This window comes from Apis cerana, linkage group LG6 (assembly GCF_029169275.1).
Source record: "Apis cerana isolate GH-2021 linkage group LG6, AcerK_1.0, whole genome shotgun sequence".
Taxonomy (NCBI): domain Eukaryota; kingdom Metazoa; phylum Arthropoda; class Insecta; order Hymenoptera; family Apidae; genus Apis; species Apis cerana.
Window position 1 is genome coordinate 9071599 of NC_083857.1, and position 18514 is coordinate 9090112.

An 18514-nucleotide genomic window follows, 5' to 3' on the forward strand; every position below is an offset into this window, starting at 1 on the left:
TTAAAGAAAAAAATTTAATGTACAAAAATTAAAAAACTTTTTACATATAAAATATTATTTTTTGATTTTTTTTAAAATGTACCTAAAGTATTTTTAATCACAATAATTTTTTATATAAAATCTTGTACTTTTATTGACAAGTCATAAAACAATATTTAAATTATATTTCTTACATTACTGATCCAGAAGAACTATAAATACACATCATAAAGCTTATTTTTAATTATTGCAATGAATTTAAAATACATTAATAAATGATTTATAAAATTAAAACTATTCCATATATATTTCATAATACTTTTACTGTATTTTTTATTTACTAAATAAACATATTTTCATTATGCTTAAGAAATTAATTGTTGTTCAATATTGGATAGAAATAAGAATTATTTGTACATTCAAAACATTGATCATACAAGAAAAAGGGAATAAATAAAATTATGTTGTAAACTTAAATATTTACAAAGCTAAATTTTTACATTAAGATCAGTCTTATTTACCCCTGATCTTGTAATGTTCAATGTTGATTCTTCAATGAAAAATATTTTAAAGAAATTAATTATCATCTTTTCTTAAGATACATCTTAAGAAGGCATTATTTCATCAAATGATCCGATAATATTTCATTGTCACTTTTTTTTAGAACCAAAACCTGAGAAACCCATTATTGCTGCCATTTCATCTGAAGGTCCTCCATTATCTTCATTGACTTCTTCAATTTTTCTTTTCTTGTCTTTTCTTTTTTCTTTTCTATATTCTTTAATTTTCTCTTCCTATAAATAAAAGATACATATTTAAAAATAAATATATTTTTAAAATTTGAAAATAAAACAAACCTCTTCTTTTAATTCTTTTACTCTTTGTTCTAAATCATAATCTTTCTTTTTTTCTTCCAATTTCTTTTTATTCATTGCAAACCGAGCTTTAACCTGTTCTAATGTAGATCTTTCTATTTTCATTGACATACCCAAATTACGTTGATCTGAAAAAATTCATCTATGAAATTAATAGTCAAACATATAAAAACAATAAAAATAATAAATAATAATTGATTACGTTTGGTGCCATTGATGTGATCTAAGAAATTAATTGAATCCTTGACAACACAATCACAAACATTACAATAATATCTATAAATATAATATTATTATTAAATACAAATTATAAATTACAAATTATCTATTTCAATTAATTTTTAGAAAGTGATTTAAAATTTTTTACCCTCCAGTTTGTGATGATGGAGTATTTTTATTAATAACAACACTTTTTCCTAATTTAGATTCAAGATCAACTTTATAATCTCTTTGTTTGAGCAATTCTCTTTTTACTGCTGGTTGCTTTGGAATTCCCAATTCTTCTTCTGCAATTTCATCTTGCAGACGTTGAAGTGCTATTCTTTCATATTCTTCTCTGTTCCATTTGCGTCTATGGTCATCAGGTCGCTAAAAAATAAATAATATTATATTATTTAAATCAATTTTAACAATTTTTTTTATTTAAATGTAATCCAATTAGTATTTTATATATTAATTTATCTTTATATTTTTTTACATTATTTATCTATTTACATTATTTATCTATACTAAAAATTATAATTATAATTTAATTTTTCTATTTTCTAAATTATTCTTTTTTTTTTCTTTAATTTTAATTTAATATTATCACTTTATTTTTATTTTTATCATCTTAATATATATGTAAAATTAGGTTATAAAATGTCAAATAATAATTTTATCAAAATTACATAAATTATCTTAATAATATATAAAAATTAGTGAAGTTTTTAATACAAAATCTCATATAAATAAAAATTGTAAAAATTCTTACCATAGACATTTTTGAAATTCTCGGAGTTAATCAAATCTATTACGCATAAAAAAATAAACTGTTTTCCCCACCTCTTTTTATCTTGACTAAGACCATATTCTTATTTTGGATAGTGGTTGTAATTATCACGATCTTAAATATAATTTTATTTTTTCAAAAATCTTTAATTTTCTTCAAAATAAATATAAAATAATTAGAAAATTTATAATTTTTTTTTAATTACACTTCTTAATTTTCTTTTAATAATACAATTATTTTGTTGCATATCATGAAATTCATAATTTAATAAATTTAATAATCAAGTTATTTTTAAATATTAAAATTTAATATTTTTAAATAATAAAATTTTATAATTATTTTTGCATAATTTATAAAAAAAGAATATTATATATTTCAATAAAATATTAAGGTATATACCAATCGAAAATTTATTTTAATTTTAAAAGTACACAAAATGTATGTGAAATAATTTTTTATACAAAATAATAAAGAATGAAAAAAAAAAATAAAAAATTTTCGAAATTAATTTTATTTGCCAAACTAAATTTATATAATACTTTTATATTATTAATTATTAATATCAGAAATGTATTTATACAAAGTATCCCAAAAATATTGGAATATCCAATAAATAAATTGGAAATTCCTGAGATAATTTCAAGGAACATTTTCTTTTGAAAAAATTTTCATTGTAGCTTTATTAAGGAGTTAATAAAAAATACTGACCAATCACGGAGCATAATCTAGTCAATCCGCAACAGCATTAGCTGTTACAAATAAATTTAAACAATATATCTCAAAAAAAGTATGTTGAATATAACAAATATTTTTTTATTAATAAAAAATTATTATAAAAATTATTTGAATTATATCACGAATAAATAAATAAATAAATATGTATATATAGGATATATAGAATATCTCAAATCGGATTGGTATATATATATATTTTTGTATATTTTTTAATAATTTAACATCAATGAATAATTTAATAATTAGTTAATGTCTAAATCTTTTTTAAATCTCTGTGTAGAATAACATGAATATTTATACATTTTAATAAAATTAATTATAATTAATAATAAATAATAATAATAAATTAATTATAATTAATGAAGTTTAACTTTTTTATTAATATTATTTTTTTAAAACAAAATTATTTTATAAAGTATAATTAAAATACAATTAAAAAATATAATAAATAAATTTTTTGATACCATTTTATATGATAAATATGCAATATAATTGTGTAATAATAAATAATAAATAGTACAATTTTTTTTTACACAATAATCATTTTATTAGATTTTATAAATTTAATTAATTGAATAAAATTTTTTTGAATAAAAAAAATTTTTTTTTACAATAATTATAGAAATTACAATAGAATTAAATGTTCAATTAATGAAATTACATATATATATATATATATAAATCTAAATACAAAATTTACATTTTTAGTATCACAATTTTTCTTCTAATAAAATTCTGAATTTCTGAAAAATTAATCATAGAATTTCACAAAATTTGAGATTAATAAATATTATTTTCTGATAAACTATTTTTTAAATAATAAATTATAGTTTTTATTCCAATAAATCTGATGGTACATTATCTGATAATTTAACTCCATATATTGTTCCTATATAAGATGCTATTTTGCAACCATATTCTAAACAATGTTTTGGTTTCCAACAGCTAAAACACTTGGCTGCTAGAAAACCAGCAGCCAAAGCATCATCAGCATCTGTTGTATCAATAATAGGAACTTTTGATTTAATTGGGAGTACCTAAAAAAACATTTTTATTCAAATTTTTCATTTAAAAAAATTTAATTTTTTTTTTATTTTTGCGTACTTGAGCAGATTGACTTTTTCCCCAAACAGCAATTGCTGGAGCGGATGCACCTTGGGTCATAACAAATACTGCCCCATGACGTAACCAATCTTTTTTAACTGTATTACAAACATTAATTGTAATTCTTTTTAAACTATTTAATAAAAATGGTATATCTGATACATCATCATATGTAAGATTTAATGATTGAGCCAAAGCTTCCATTTCTCTTGAATTACCAAATACAATATTTGAATATCCTACCATTTCGCAAACTGCTGTATGAAAATCCTATAAGAGATAATATGCTGTTAATAAAGAATATACATATTTTGTATATATGTTATGGGACTATAAATATAATAATTTCGTTTTTCTTATTAATTAATTGACATTATTAATCAAATTCTAAAATATTTATTACATTAAATATATATGTTCCACTTATATTAAAAGCTATAATTATATTTCTTTCTTCTGCTTGTTTAGTTCTTTTATTACAGAAAAACTATGAGGTATGAAAAATCCTTCGATATATATTATTTTTATTCTATCAAATGATAAATTGCATGCTTTAAAATCATTTAAAGTATATTTAGCAGCAGCTCCTACATTTGCAACAAGACTACGATATGGTTCACTTATCAATATTATACATTGTCCTGTACTTAAATTTGAATGAATTGCATATCTGCAAAAATATATATATTTAAAAATATATATCATAATGAAAATAAAATAAAGCAAAGAATTTAAAGCATCTGCAAACCTAACATCCACACCTGCTGACTGAACTAAACTTTGTAACATTATTCCTTTACAATCCTTTGTAACATTATTCCTTTACAAAAAATTACCAATTGCTCCAGAAAAAATACAATATCGATTTTGAAAGGTTTCATCATAAAGCCATTGTATAATTCGCATTGTATTTTGTGCTGATCCTCCAGGATAAACTACCTGTTTTGATCTATTTCATTATATTATTAATAATCTCTAAATTTTGAATAAATATTTATATAATAACAAAAATTTAATATTTTCAATAAATATTAAAAAAATAATTTAATTTACACTATATATTTTTTATATATATGAAATAATAATATATACTTGTTTATTTAAAATAATGAAAAAAAAAATATTTATACAAAATATAAACGTATAACAATTATTAATAAATATACTTATTAACTCTTGCGGTATATCTGCCAATAATTCTTGCATTTTATCTTCAGAAAATTCTGCTTCTCCATCTATATTAAGATTATATTTTTTTAATAAATCATTATCTTTTATTTTTACAAACATATCTAATAAAGGATTGCCAAAAGCAATAATTGCAGGAGCATTAAGATTTTTAATAGATTCTCTTAATGGTTTGTCTTTTTCAACCATTTTTATTAATAGTTTATAAGTTTTTTATATTACATTTATGAACAAAGTTTTTTTGTATTCAAAGAATTTATGTTCAAAAAATTTTTAAATTTTACTTGTACATCGAATATGATTATTAAATACATATATTATTGTTTAATTTTTCTTATTTCTTATTTATTTCTAAAAATAGTAATAAAAAAATAACTATAATATTGATCTTTATTGTTTCAAAATATAAATAAATTTAAAACATTTTTTTCATATTTTTTTTCATATTGCATTAATATTTTAATATACTTTTAAAATTATTCATTTTTATTATAACAAGAAATAATAAAAGAAATAATAAAAAAAATGAATATATCCTATATTTTTGTTTTCAAAACTGGTATAAAGGTTACTTTACAAAGTAGTTTTACAAAAATATAATTGTTGTTCTTTATTAAATATATGATAATAAATTTTTATAATTATTTGCATTCATATTTATATGATTATGATATTCATATTTGAGTAGAAATATGTACAAATTATTATTTTATTATTCTACTTTGAGATGAATCATTATGTTTTTATTTAATTTTTAATATGTATATAACATATTATTATGTTACATTTTGTTATATCAATATATATTTAAAAATTTATTTTTTTTATAACAATTAAAAATTACCATTATTATATATTAATAATTTATCGTATATGTGCGATTAAAGTTACAAAATGGATGCGCACATTATAATTTGAATATAAGTAACATAACCATTGTGCATGTGATATCTATCTACATAATTTTAAATATAAACTAAATAAAAGAAATAAGTGAATTCTATATTTCAAAGATGGTTCGTAAAAAAATAGATAATCGTATTCGTATTTTAATTGAAAATGGTGTTATTACGGGATATAGAACAATGTTTATTATTATTGGTGAAAAAGCACGAGATCAGGTTTGATTATATATAATTTAATTGCAATTTAATAATAATAAATAATATTTATATTTTAATTTTTTTTTAATTTTAATTTTAAAATTTAAAATATTACAATTTTTTATTAGGTTGTTTTGTTACATCATATGTTATCAAAATCTATTATAAAAGCAAGACCTTCTGTACTTTGGTGTTATAAGAAAGAATTAGGATTTAGTAGTCACAGAAAGAAAAAAATGAAATCCTTGCAAAAAAAAGTTAAATCAGGAAAGTTGGATGTTAATGAAGATGATCCATTTGAATTATTCGTTGTTTCTACTAATATACGATATTGTTATTATCATGAAACACATAGAATATTAGGAAATACATATGGCATGTGTGTTTTACAAGTAAGATTCTTTATTTGTTTTGATTTAATAAATATAATTAATTTAATTTTATTTTAAATATAATTAACAAAAAATTAACTTTTAGGATTTTGAAGCTCTTACACCAAATTTATTAGCACGTACTATTGAAACTGTTGAAGGAGGAGGACTAATAATATTTTTATTACAATCAGTAAATTCTTTAAAACAACTATATACTATAAATATGGATGTTCATCAAAGATTTCGTACAGAAGCGCATCAAGTATATCATTCACTTTTTTTTATTAATTTAAAGATAGATTTTATTAATTATAAATTTAATTAATTAATTTATTTAAATTTAAGAAATAATTTTAAGAATTAATTTTCTAATATTTTATTTTAGAATATTATTGGTCGATTCAATGAAAGATTTTTATTATCTCTTGCTTCATGTAAAAGATGTTTGGTTGTTGATGACCAATTAAATGTATTACCTTTGTCATCACATAATTTAAAAATTGAACCTATACAAAAATTATCTTCTTCTGAAACATTATCAGAATTAGATACACTAAAAGAGAGTTTAAAAGATACACAACCTATTTCTTCTCTTGTTAATTGTTGCAAGACACTTGATCAGGTTTAATATTAAAAAATATATTAAATATATTTATATGTATATATAATAATATGTATATAAAATAAATGAAGATTATTTTATAATTGATTTATTTTATATTGAATTATAAATTAAATTATTTTATTATATTTATTTTATTAAAAATTATATTACATTAATTGATTTTATATTATAATTTTACATACATATTAATAATTTTCATATAAATATTAATATTTTCAGGCAAAAGTGCTTCTTAAATTTATTGAATGTATATCAGAAAAAACATTAAGATCTACCGTTTCTTTAACTGCAGCTAGAGGTCGTGGAAAATCTGCAGCATTAGGTTTAGCTGTTGCTGCTGCTATAACATTTGGTTATTCAAATATTTATATTTCAAGTCCAAGTCCAGAAAATTTAAATACATTATTTGAATTTATTTTTAAAGGTAAATATCAACAGTAAATATTATTTTTTAGTAGAATAAATTTTATATTATTTTTAGGATTTGATGCATTAGGATATCAAGAACATCTTGATTACGGACTTGTACAATCTACAAATCCTGAATTTAATAAAGCCATTATACGTGTAAATATATTTCGAGATCATAGACAAACAGTTCAGGTATAATATTCTTAAAATGTAAATTTTTAAAATAATTTTAAAGTTATTTGTTAAAATAATAATATAAATAAATAAATAATAATACATTGATAAAGAAATCAAATTTTTTTAGTACATTCATCCAACTGATGCACATAAATTAAATCAAGCTGAATTACTTGTAATAGATGAAGCTGCAGCAATACCTCTTCCTTATGTGAAAGCTATGCTTGGTCCTTATTTAATATTTCTCGCATCGACTATTAATGGGTAATATAATATTTTATATTTTAATTTTTGATTATTGTTCAATCATTTTATTTAATCATAATTTATATGTGTTTTTAATATAATTTATATTAATACAATATTAATATAATTAATATATAATTTATGTATATTTTATTAGATATGAAGGAACAGGTAGATCTTTATCATTAAAACTATTACAACAATTAAGAAATCAAACCATTAGTTCAAATAGTCACGAGAAACAAAAAAATGAAAAAATTATTATTGGAAGACAATTACATGAATTGACTTTAGAAGAATCTATTCGTTATAAACCAGGAGATTCTATTGAACAATGGCTTTGTGATTTATTATGTTTAAATGCTACAATAAATACACCTATATTATCTGGATGTCCATCACCTGATATATGTGAATTATATTATATAAATAGGTAATATATCTTATATAATTTTAGATTATATATTATGTATACATTATATATATATTTTTTTTAGAGATACTTTATTTTCTTATCATAAAGCATCTGAATTATTCTTGCAAAGATTGGTAGCTCTTTATGTGGCTTCACATTACAAGGTAAATCTCTCTCTTTCTCTCTCTCTCTCTGTCTGTCTATTATAAAAATAAAATATTATAAAAATAAAAATAAAAATACTAAATTTTTTCAATAATGTTTTAGAACAGTCCAAATGATTTACAAATGATGTCTGATGCACCAGCACATCATCTGTTTTGCCTTTTAGGTCCAATAGATTCAAACAAAAAAATATTACCCGAGATTTTAGTAGTTATTCAAGTAAATATACATGATATATAACCATATTATAAATGTATATATATGAATTTAAATATCTTTGATATTTTTTGTAATATTAAATTTTTATTATGTTATTATTTAGATTTGTTTAGAAGGTGAAATAAATAAAAATACCATAAATGATGGATTAGTTCGAGGACGTCGAGCAGCTGGTGATCTTATACCATGGACTATTGCACAACAATATCAAGACCAAGATTTTCCAGCATTAGCTGGAGCACGTATTGTTCGCATTGCAACACATCCTGAATATCAAAATGTAAGTTTAAATATTATTATATAAATTAATAAAAATAATTTTTATTTGATTAAACATTTATATTATAGATGGGATATGGTAGTCGAGCATTAGAATTATTAAAAAAATATTATGAAATGAAAATAGTTAATATTAACGAAGCATCACTACAAACATGTACGACAGAAATATCAAAAGTTAAAAATGAAGAAGTAAATTTATTAGAAGAAAAAATTGGTAATTAAATTTATTGTATTACAAACACTTATATCAGATATTATATAATTTTAATTTATTAATTTTTTAATTTCAAATTAATTACTTTTTTAGAACCTCGAGTTTCATTACCACCGCTTCTTTTAAAACTTAGCGAAAGACGTCCAGAAAATTTAGATTATATTGGTGTATCTTTTGGTGTTACCGAACCACTTTTAAAATTTTATAAACGAGCTAATTTTATACCAGTATATTTAAGGTTAAAATTATTTATTATTATTATTATTATTATCTTATCATACATTAAATAAAAATAAATATTTTGTTTTTCCAGACAAACAACAAATGATATTACAGGTGAAAATTCATGTATCATGTTGTATAAGATCAATTCTGATCAAGATATTAAATGGTTGCAAGCATATTGGAATGATTTTCGTAAACGATTTATAAGTCTACTGTCTTTTTCATTTAACACATATTCACCTTCATTAGCTTTAAGTATATTATTTAATAAATCGATTACATCAGAAGCTACAAGTTAGTATATTTTCAATAATATATGAATATAAATTTTAATGTTTATATTTTTATATTTATTATGTAATAATTTTTTTAAGCATTAACAAAAAATATATTGGATATCTATTTTACATCTTATGATTTAAAACGTTTATCTATGTATAGTAATAATATGGCAGATTATCATTTAATAATGGATTTATTGCCATCATTGGCACGTTTATATTTTTTAAATATGATGGATGATATTCATTTATCTGCAGTACAATCGGTAATTTTCATATTTATTTTAATTTAAAAATCTAAATGTAATATTTTGTATTTATATAAATGCTTTTATTTTTATTTTAGGCAATTTTATTGGGATTAGGTTTACAACACAAAACAGTTGATACATTAGCAAAAGAATTAGATTTACCAACAACACAATTACTTGGTTTATTTAATCGTATTATACGCAAATTTATACAGTATCTTAATAAAATAACAGAAAATTTTATTGAAACTACTATGATGAAAATAGAAGGTAATAATGAAACAGTACAACTTAATCCTATCAATGGAAAAAGTTTATATGATGAATTAGAAAATGCAGCTAAGGTTTGTCCATTATTTTGTTATAATATATATTATAATTTATCAAATTTATAATATTGTATCATTCTATATAGATAATAATAAATAGAATTATTTATTATTTGATATAAATAATATTTTTTAAATATTTTTCAGGAATTAAAAGCAAAACAAAAAGCCGAATTGGAAAAATTAAAAAAAGAAAATTTAGAACAATATGCAATCAAAGGAACAGAAGCTGATTGGAATGTTGCTCTATCTGAAAAGAAAAGTAAAAATCTTATATCTATAAAAAGTGGAGAAAAAAGAGAATTAGAACATAATATTTTAGAAGAAAATAAAAAACAATTTAAAAAAAAGAAAAAACATTTTTCCAAGATTTAATAAAAATAATGTATAAAAATTAATAATTTAAAAATAAAACAAATAATTATATAATAAAGTATTTATTTATCTTCATCAATTCAATTATCATATTGTTTTAAGAAAAAAATTGCTTTAATCTATAAAAGAGGTATTTGGAAAATATCTATATTATAAATAAAAATATATAATCAAAATTTTAATCAAAGAAATTATTATCTATTATATATTTTATACATTGACATATTAAATTTCTTTCATGTTGAATAGATCGTGAAAGTAATTTTTGTAATAATTGTGATGTATATGGTGGTGTCCTATTTGTAATTTTCTGTTCTTTATTTTTTAAATTTTGATTCAATATCGGTTTAATTTTGGGAATTTTACGAACTGAATCTATTGGCTGTATTGTTTGAATAGATCTATTTTCATATATTACTTCATCTTTTATTGCATTATTTTCTTTGTTTTCATTATTTAAACTTATCTTTTTAAATGATACTTCTTCAGGCATATCACCTATAAATAAAAAATATATAAACATTAGATATTAATTTTTATTTTATTATAAATAATGAATTTACTACAAACTTTTTCTTATATGAAATATTTTTTATACTTACTTTCTTCTGAAACACTTTCATAATTTGCTACTAAATTAGGTACATTAGAAGTAGCAAATTTTGGCAATATATCTAATATTTCTTCTTCATCAGAAATTTGATTAATTTGATTTTCCTTGTAATTATTTTCAATTTCATTATTAGATTGCTTTTCGATTTCCAAATCTTCTTTTCTTAAACATACTAATATATATACATATATATGTACACTTATAATAATTTTATAAATTTTAAGTATTTATATTATTTTCAGAAATATAAAAATTATTTTTTATAAATTATATTTTTTTTATAATTTGATCCATATTTAAATAATTTTAATAATTATTAATTTTAGTTTCTTAATCAGTCAATTATTAGATAAAAAAAAATAAAAAAATTTTGATAATTAAAATAATAATCATCACATAATTATAAATATTTACAGATGATAAATATGTTAACTATTTAAGTCTAACCAATGATTTAATATTCAAGTTATTATTAAAAATTTATTGTCATATTATTATTATATTATTATATAATTAATATGTACAATAAATATTGTTATCATACAATAAATGAAACATAAATTAAAAAATATCTATTATTTAAAAGAATAAATTTTGATTTTATACTATTTATTTTTAATCACATTATTCTTTAAATTCAACAATTTCAGATAAGGAAATAAACAAGATAAAGAAATAAAACTATATTATATATAATATAATGGTATAAAAAAATCATTTCTTTGAACATTTTTCTTATATATAAACAAAAAAAAAATTCAAGAACAATATATGGAAAATAATTATAATTCAATTTCAACTATTTAAGAATAAAATCATTCTTTGAAATAAATTTTTGTAATAAATATACTAAAATTTATAATATATATGATTTTTGATACAAAATGTCAAACAAAGTATAAAAGGTTATAGTAGAAAGTTACTTAATTTTTTTTTATTTTTTTTTTAAATCAAAATAATAGAAAATAATTAAATGCTCACATGTTCCAAAAAATCGGTTTAAACCTCTATATGTTTCCTTTTGTTCTTCAATATTATTAGATAATATAATAGATTCTTTTTTTATTATTCTTTTTCGATTATGAGAACGTAAAAATTTATGTCTTTTCCGCTTAGTAATCTCCTGCTTTTGTTTAATTATTTCTCCTCTTTGTAATTTTTCTATTTCTTCAGCTTTTCGTAATTCAACATTAATTTTTGTAGGATATCTTCTGTGATGTGATTATATTACATATAAATCATTATTCATTATCAATTATAAAAATCATTATAACTTACTTTTTTCTCTCCATTATCCATTTTTCAATGTCTTCTGGAATTGACATATTGTTAATTTTATGATATAAATTACTATTACGTTGCATAGTAATATATTTTTCAATAAATGAGAAAAGAAAGTATAATTACAAGTATAGCTGCATCTACGTGAAGATGGCTAATAGGATAGTAGAGGGGAGAAAAATTACTCCCCTCCTTTGGTTATTAGCAATACTATAAGATCTTATTTATATATATGAAACTTTCGACCAATACGCATGCCTATTTTTATAATTGTTGGATCTATCAGAAATAGCCAATCAATTGTCTATGTTATTTTGTCTAGCTGTCTTCTCATAAATGCAAGTATTCTTATATCCATCAATACCATATTGTTCATGTTCCTTCTCATGTTTAGAAAGAGTATCTTCTGATGAAAAATCTTTATCACCTATTTCATAATAAAATGACTCATCAGCCTTTGAACTGGAGTAATTTTCATTTCTTTGATTATATGATTCTTCATTATTTGGATAGAGATGAGCCTAAAAATAGTTACTTCAAATATTTTTTATACATTATTCACATTCAAATTTAATATAAAAATACTTCTTGAGATATAATTATTAATGAAGAATATTAATGAAGAATATTTAAGATTTCATTGGTTTCTTTTAATATAAATCTTTACATTAATTTTATTATTTCATAATTTTTTTGTTTGATATTATATAATAAATGAAAAATTTACTTAATTTTTTCAAAAATAATTCTTTTGTTTTTAATATTATAATTTTAAAATATAAATAATTTGAATGATTTAAATATGAAATTATATATAGAATAGATTTTCACGAAGATATTAATAATTAAATAATAAATTATTTATGATAAACAATATAAACAATATAAACAAATATAAAATATTTATTAATTAAGATTTCTATCTTCAATATCATATTTGTTATTGTTATTGACAATATTAAAAAGAAATTATTATAATGAGAATATTGTAAATATAATAAATTAAAAATAATAGAAGTATTTTTTTACAATTATTAAACAAAATTAATGTTTGATATACATATGCAAATAAAAATAAAAATGTATTTATAACATGTATTTATAAATAGAAATTACTCTTATGTTGTCACAAATAATTGCTTATTCATTATCCTTTTAAAATCTTTTCCAGGGTATTCAGAAATCCATTTATTAAGATTATGCAAATATTATTAATTGCATATTTTTTATCCATATCTTAAATGATATAATAATGTAGATTAAATTTTTATAAATAATAATTTTATAAATAATTTATATAAGAAAATATTTCATAGTCATCATGATATATTGCATATATAAAATTTATGAAATTGGAAAATTTCAATATAATTTTAAAATATAAAATTAAATTGACAACATAAAAAAAATTTTAATTTTAAAAAAAATTTAAATATTTACTATAAATATATAAATATATATATAATATATATAATATTATAAATATTTACTATAAATATATATTTATAGTAAATATTTATATATATATAGTAATTTTTGCTTTAAATTATTTTAAAAAATAAAAACAAATCTAATATTATAAGTCTGATAAATTTACTTATACGATATTAATGAAGAAGATTATAAATATTTTTATTTTTATACAACAGTATAAAACATATATAATTAATAAAAATTTTAGAAGAACAATACTTTCATTTGATACAAACAATCTACAAAGATCATTTTCATATTTCAGAACGATTATTCAACGCATAATAAGAATTTTTTTTTTAGTGGTTTATAAAGTAATTGGGGACACCAGATTTAGAACTTATAGAAATACGATTTATTCTTACAATATGTATCTTAATTACAAATTTATTTTATTCTGAATTTATATTTCATGGAAGTCATGTATTATTGAAATTAATAAAATGTACTCTCAATATTATGACACATAATAATAAACAAATTACAAAAATTGTCATATTTCAATACAGAGCCACAAGCTATGTAGAAAATATTGAATTTTTACTTTATTAAGTAGAATACATATTTTAATAAATATATCAGAACATTTTTTAATAATTTCATGAAATTTTCTATTAAGAATAGCTCGCAGCACTGTATATTCTGGCCAAAGAGCAATTAAAGAGCTTTAATAACAAAATTAATAAACGCCAGATTTTTGTAGAAATTTTATGAAAAGAAGTTATAGAAGTTATAATATCTTTAACATGAAAATATATAAGAAATATACAAAATTTTACATTTATAAGCATATACTAATGAATTATAAGAGAAAAAAAATAGTTCAGTTTTGTATAAGTATTACTGAAAAATGAAAGAGAATATCTGTTATTCAGTTATTATTCAATTATTCAATATTATTAAATTCTATTTTCTCAAAATAATTATCGTGATAATCTAGCAGCATGCACTTATAATATAAATGCTAAAGAAAATTATATTGCAAAGAAATGATATTTTACAAATGACAAAAGAACGGTAATACAAATTTTGTAATTAAAAATGATACAAATATTTCGATTTTGCAATATACTACACGTTAAAAGAAGAAGGAATTAAATCGTTCTGAAGTTTGAAAACAGAATACTTGTGTAATTCTTTATAGGAGGAGTAGCCTGAAGCTTAAGACTGTGCTTGTTCGCTGGAAGGCTGCATCTCCTCCGTTAGCTCCATTTGCTCTGATTGCTCAGTCGCATTCTCAGTTTTCTGAACACCCTCGGATTCGATCGTATTCTTATCATCTGTTTTTTGAGCACCCTATAATCAAAGTAATTTATCAACTACTATAGGAATGCAATAAAATTAATTACATAATGCCAATTAAACGTGGTGCAAATAATGCTTACTTTGAATATAAATAATTTAGTAAGATCATTATAAAATTAAAAATTTATTATTAAATAAATATAATTCAAAAATATTTAATATATATAATATATTTCAAAAATATATTAATTTAAATAATACAATTAATCTTTTAAATACAATAAATAATATATTAATTAAATAAGGTAATTTGTTATAATTATAATCAAATTTATAAACTATTCAAATATCATAAAAAAATATTTATACTTATCTCTTATATTTTTACATATCTATAAGACAAAGAAAAAATTCTGTAATTTTTTTCTTTATAAATTATAATAATTTATAAATGATAAATATGATATTTTTTTGTATTATATAAATTATTTTATACAAATAAATTAAATATATAACTGAAATCATCTCACACAAATTAATCAATTTTTTAATATATTTATTATTATTAATATATTTTAACTTATTAATACTTTTAAATCTTAAATTATTCTGATACTTACTGTAAATTGCTAAAAAAAATAAAATAGAATTATTTCATCTATGATATATAAGATCTTTAATTATTAATGTACATAATTTAATGTACATAAATATAAAAAAATTATTATATATTTATATAAATATATAATATATTATATAAATATATAAATATATATTATATAAATTATTATATTATTATATTTTATATAAGCATATAAAATTACTTTTTTTATTTATTTCTATAATGAAAAATCTTTCATTTTCTCATCTTAATTAAATATACTATTTTCTTTATAATTAAATATAACTTATATATTAAAATATATTAAAAAGATTAATATATTATGTATAATTCATAATTATTAACTAACTATTCTAAAAATAAAATAAAAAAAAATTTTGAATTATATAAAAATATATTGTATAATTTTTATATAAATAAACTAAATAATGTTATGTACTGAATTATAATATAATATAATATAATGAATATTATATTGAATATTGAAAAAGATTGTTTAAAAAATATTAAATTATAAATATAAAAAATATTAATTTTAAATTATTGTAAACAAAAAAATTATATTAATTAACATGAATTATAACTTTTTTCATTTATGTAATTAAATATTATGTATTAAATTACATAAAATATGTTTTTTAAATAATTTATATATGATATATTTAAAAATATATAAATATATATATATTTAATTATTATGATCAGAAAAATATATTATATATAATTATCATAATCACAAAAAAATATAAGTAAAAAATTTAATAATAAAATATTTTTGTTTTATATCTACAAATTCATATATACAAAAGATATATACAAGTTTATGTACAAAAATTAAATGAAAAAATACCTGTTCAGGATGTTTTGCAAGATAATCATTTTTAGCATCTCTGATCATCCTTGTAACTTTATTCCTTAAATCCTTAAATTCTTCCCATTCTTTTGCATCTTTATTCTTTTTTGCTTTAGCATACAGCTTATTTTTTTTTTGTATTTCACTTCGGATTTCATCAGTCATCCATGGCTTTTTTAGTTCTAATTCCTAAATGATTGTAATATTTTTTTATAAGAATTTAAATAATATCTTTAAACTTGTTATTTGTAATTTTGTTTTCATGTACTAAGATATTATATGTATATAATTTAATAAATTATTTTTCATTGTCAATAAATATAATAAGTCTGATTAGAGTTCTCTTCCATATATTTCATAGTAGTTATTAACTAAAATTTAAAAGTTAAAAATTAACTAATTTTAATTTGACTCATATATTTATTTTAAATATTGTATTTCAAAGACAAATATATTTAAATACAAAAGAAAAATTCAAGCAAATTAAAAGTAGATAATTTAAATAGATAATAATTATTTGTTTGGTATAAATAATTATTAATTAAGATATAATATAATAAATAAATTATATCTGAATAAAAAAATAATCAAATAAATAAATTCATTGATTAAATTTATATTATCATGCAATTATTATTTAACATAATTATTCTAATAAAACAATAGAATTATTATCCAAATTGCATTTTATAAGTATTAAAAAGTTAAAAATATTACTTACTTCAAGTTTACTAACTTTTTTTGCATTATTCATTGCTTTTCCTTTAACATTGCCATTTCTTATAGAAAATCTTGGTCTCATATGAGATAAAATTTGAGGTGGTAATGCTCTTCTATGCCAAGGCCTCATCAATGGTCCTCTAGGTCCAACACCTCTTAAGCCCATTGGTGGAACCATTGGAGCCATAGCTCTAACTCGTGGACCAAATAATGGCATCGGTCCACTTGGTCGATTTACTCCACCTGGTCGCGGTGGCGGTGGTAATCTTTGTCGCATTGGTCCAAAAACAGGATTCATCGGAGGTGGTGGCATTCTTGGAGGTAAACCAGGCGGTGGTAATCTACCACCAAATCTCGGAGGTGGTGGAGGCCGCACACCAGTAGGTGGAACTCTTGGCCCTAACAAGGGTCCTCGGTTTAACGGACTCATGTTATTTTCGATGCAAATCTTCTAAAATCACTTTTACGATATTAAGTAGTAAACGATCAGTATTTCGTTAAATACAAAGCCTTATTTATGAGGTTAAAACTTTAACTTCATACACTGTTTATACGCGAAATATGGAATATATGCTCAAATTATGTATTTTTTAATTTTATCGTATTGAACTTTTATTTGAAACCAATTACGGAATTAATAATTGTGGCAAATATCGTAAAAACATTACGAACTTGTAAGCAAATAAACTTTTTACCTTGCAAATAGTAATCAGCACCGAAAAGCTTGATCTCAATGGTCATGAACAACAAACTTTAAGTTATACAAACGAGTTTATAATTTCAATATTAAACTAAATATTAAAAGGAAAAATTATATAGAAAGAATATGTATATATATACATTATATACTTTATATAATATCGTATTATATAATAAAACGTATTTTTCTAACTATTAAATAATTCTAAATTTATTTATCATTATTATTTTTAATTTAAAAAATTTTTTAAATGTAATTCATAATATTTTAACATCAATATTATTTAACATCAAAATTTATTTTTTACAAATTATTTATAATTTATATTATTAAATTTAGAAAAAAGAATGAAAAATAAAAATATAATTTATTTAATTATTATATATAGTATCTTTATGATTTTCATTTTTTATTTATTTGAATAAATTTTTTTAATATTTTTC

The 18514-nt window shown here is 19.4% G+C and overlaps 3 protein-coding genes and 1 pseudogene across 3 annotated transcripts; 1 reads left to right on the forward strand and 3 right to left on the reverse strand.

Moving 5' to 3' along the window:
• Window positions 1-106: 106 nt before the first annotated feature.
• On the reverse strand, window positions 107-2352 carry LOC107993747 (zinc finger matrin-type protein 2). Its single transcript, XM_017050348.3, has 5 exons — window positions 1828-2352; window positions 1222-1442; window positions 1057-1130; window positions 837-982; window positions 107-773 (listed from the first exon to the last, which is right to left on the reverse strand). The coding sequence occupies exons 1-5, from the start codon at window positions 1834-1836 to the stop codon at window positions 630-632; spliced, it is 594 nt and encodes a 197-aa protein (XP_016905837.1). The 5' UTR covers window positions 1837-2352; the 3' UTR covers window positions 107-629.
• Window positions 2353-3102: 750 nt separating this feature from the next.
• On the reverse strand, window positions 3103-5439 carry LOC107993745 (uncharacterized; annotated as a pseudogene).
• Window positions 5072-10622, forward strand: LOC107993793 (RNA cytidine acetyltransferase). The gene is made up of 17 exons (XM_017050410.3): window positions 5072-5993; window positions 6104-6367; window positions 6453-6611; window positions 6735-6971; window positions 7194-7398; window positions 7456-7577; window positions 7690-7826; window positions 7966-8241; window positions 8306-8387; window positions 8491-8607; window positions 8711-8887; window positions 8956-9103; window positions 9197-9341; window positions 9417-9622; window positions 9703-9875; window positions 9956-10204; window positions 10337-10622. The coding sequence occupies exons 1-17, from the start codon at window positions 5886-5888 to the stop codon at window positions 10562-10564; spliced, it is 3033 nt and encodes a 1010-aa protein (XP_016905899.1). The 5' UTR covers window positions 5072-5885; the 3' UTR covers window positions 10565-10622.
• Window positions 10611-18219, reverse strand: LOC107993794 (nuclear FMR1 interacting protein 1). The gene is made up of 8 exons (XM_028664770.2): window positions 18067-18219; window positions 17373-17770; window positions 16649-16840; window positions 12823-12979; window positions 12456-12489; window positions 12159-12388; window positions 11167-11349; window positions 10611-11062 (listed from the first exon to the last, which is right to left on the reverse strand). The coding sequence occupies exons 1-8, from the start codon at window positions 18110-18112 to the stop codon at window positions 10743-10745; spliced, it is 1560 nt and encodes a 519-aa protein (XP_028520571.1). The 5' UTR covers window positions 18113-18219; the 3' UTR covers window positions 10611-10742.
• Between the last annotated feature and the right edge of the window lie 295 nt (window positions 18220-18514).

Bases quoted from the DNA above. Each gene is read 5' to 3' on its own strand.
- LOC107993747 (XM_017050348.3), bottom strand. The intron at 1,131-1,221 runs GTAAAAAATTTT...TTATATTTATAG, and splicing joins CCATCATCACAAACTGGAGG to ATATTATTGTAATGTTTGTG. The intron at 983-1,056 runs GTAATCAATTAT...GAATTTTTTCAG, and splicing joins TCACATCAATGGCACCAAAC to ATCAACGTAATTTGGGTATG.
- LOC107993793 (XM_017050410.3), top strand. From the start codon at position 5,886: ATGGTTCGTAAAAAAATAGATAATCGTATTCGTATTTTAATTGAAAAT. The intron at 9,623-9,702 runs GTTAGTATATTT...AATTTTTTTAAG, and splicing joins GATTACATCAGAAGCTACAA to CATTAACAAAAAATATATTG. The intron at 10,205-10,336 runs GTTTGTCCATTA...AATATTTTTCAG, and splicing joins AATTAGAAAATGCAGCTAAG to GAATTAAAAGCAAAACAAAA.
- LOC107993794 (XM_028664770.2), bottom strand. From the start codon at position 18,112: ATGACCATTGAGATCAAGCTTTTCGGTGCTGATTACTATTTGCAAG. The intron at 12,490-12,822 runs GTATTGATGGAT...TGTCAATTCCAG, and splicing joins GAAGGAACATGAACAATATG to AAGACATTGAAAAATGGATA. The intron at 11,063-11,166 runs GTAAGTATAAAA...TTTTATTTATAG, and splicing joins TGAAAGTGTTTCAGAAGAAA to GTGATATGCCTGAAGAAGTA.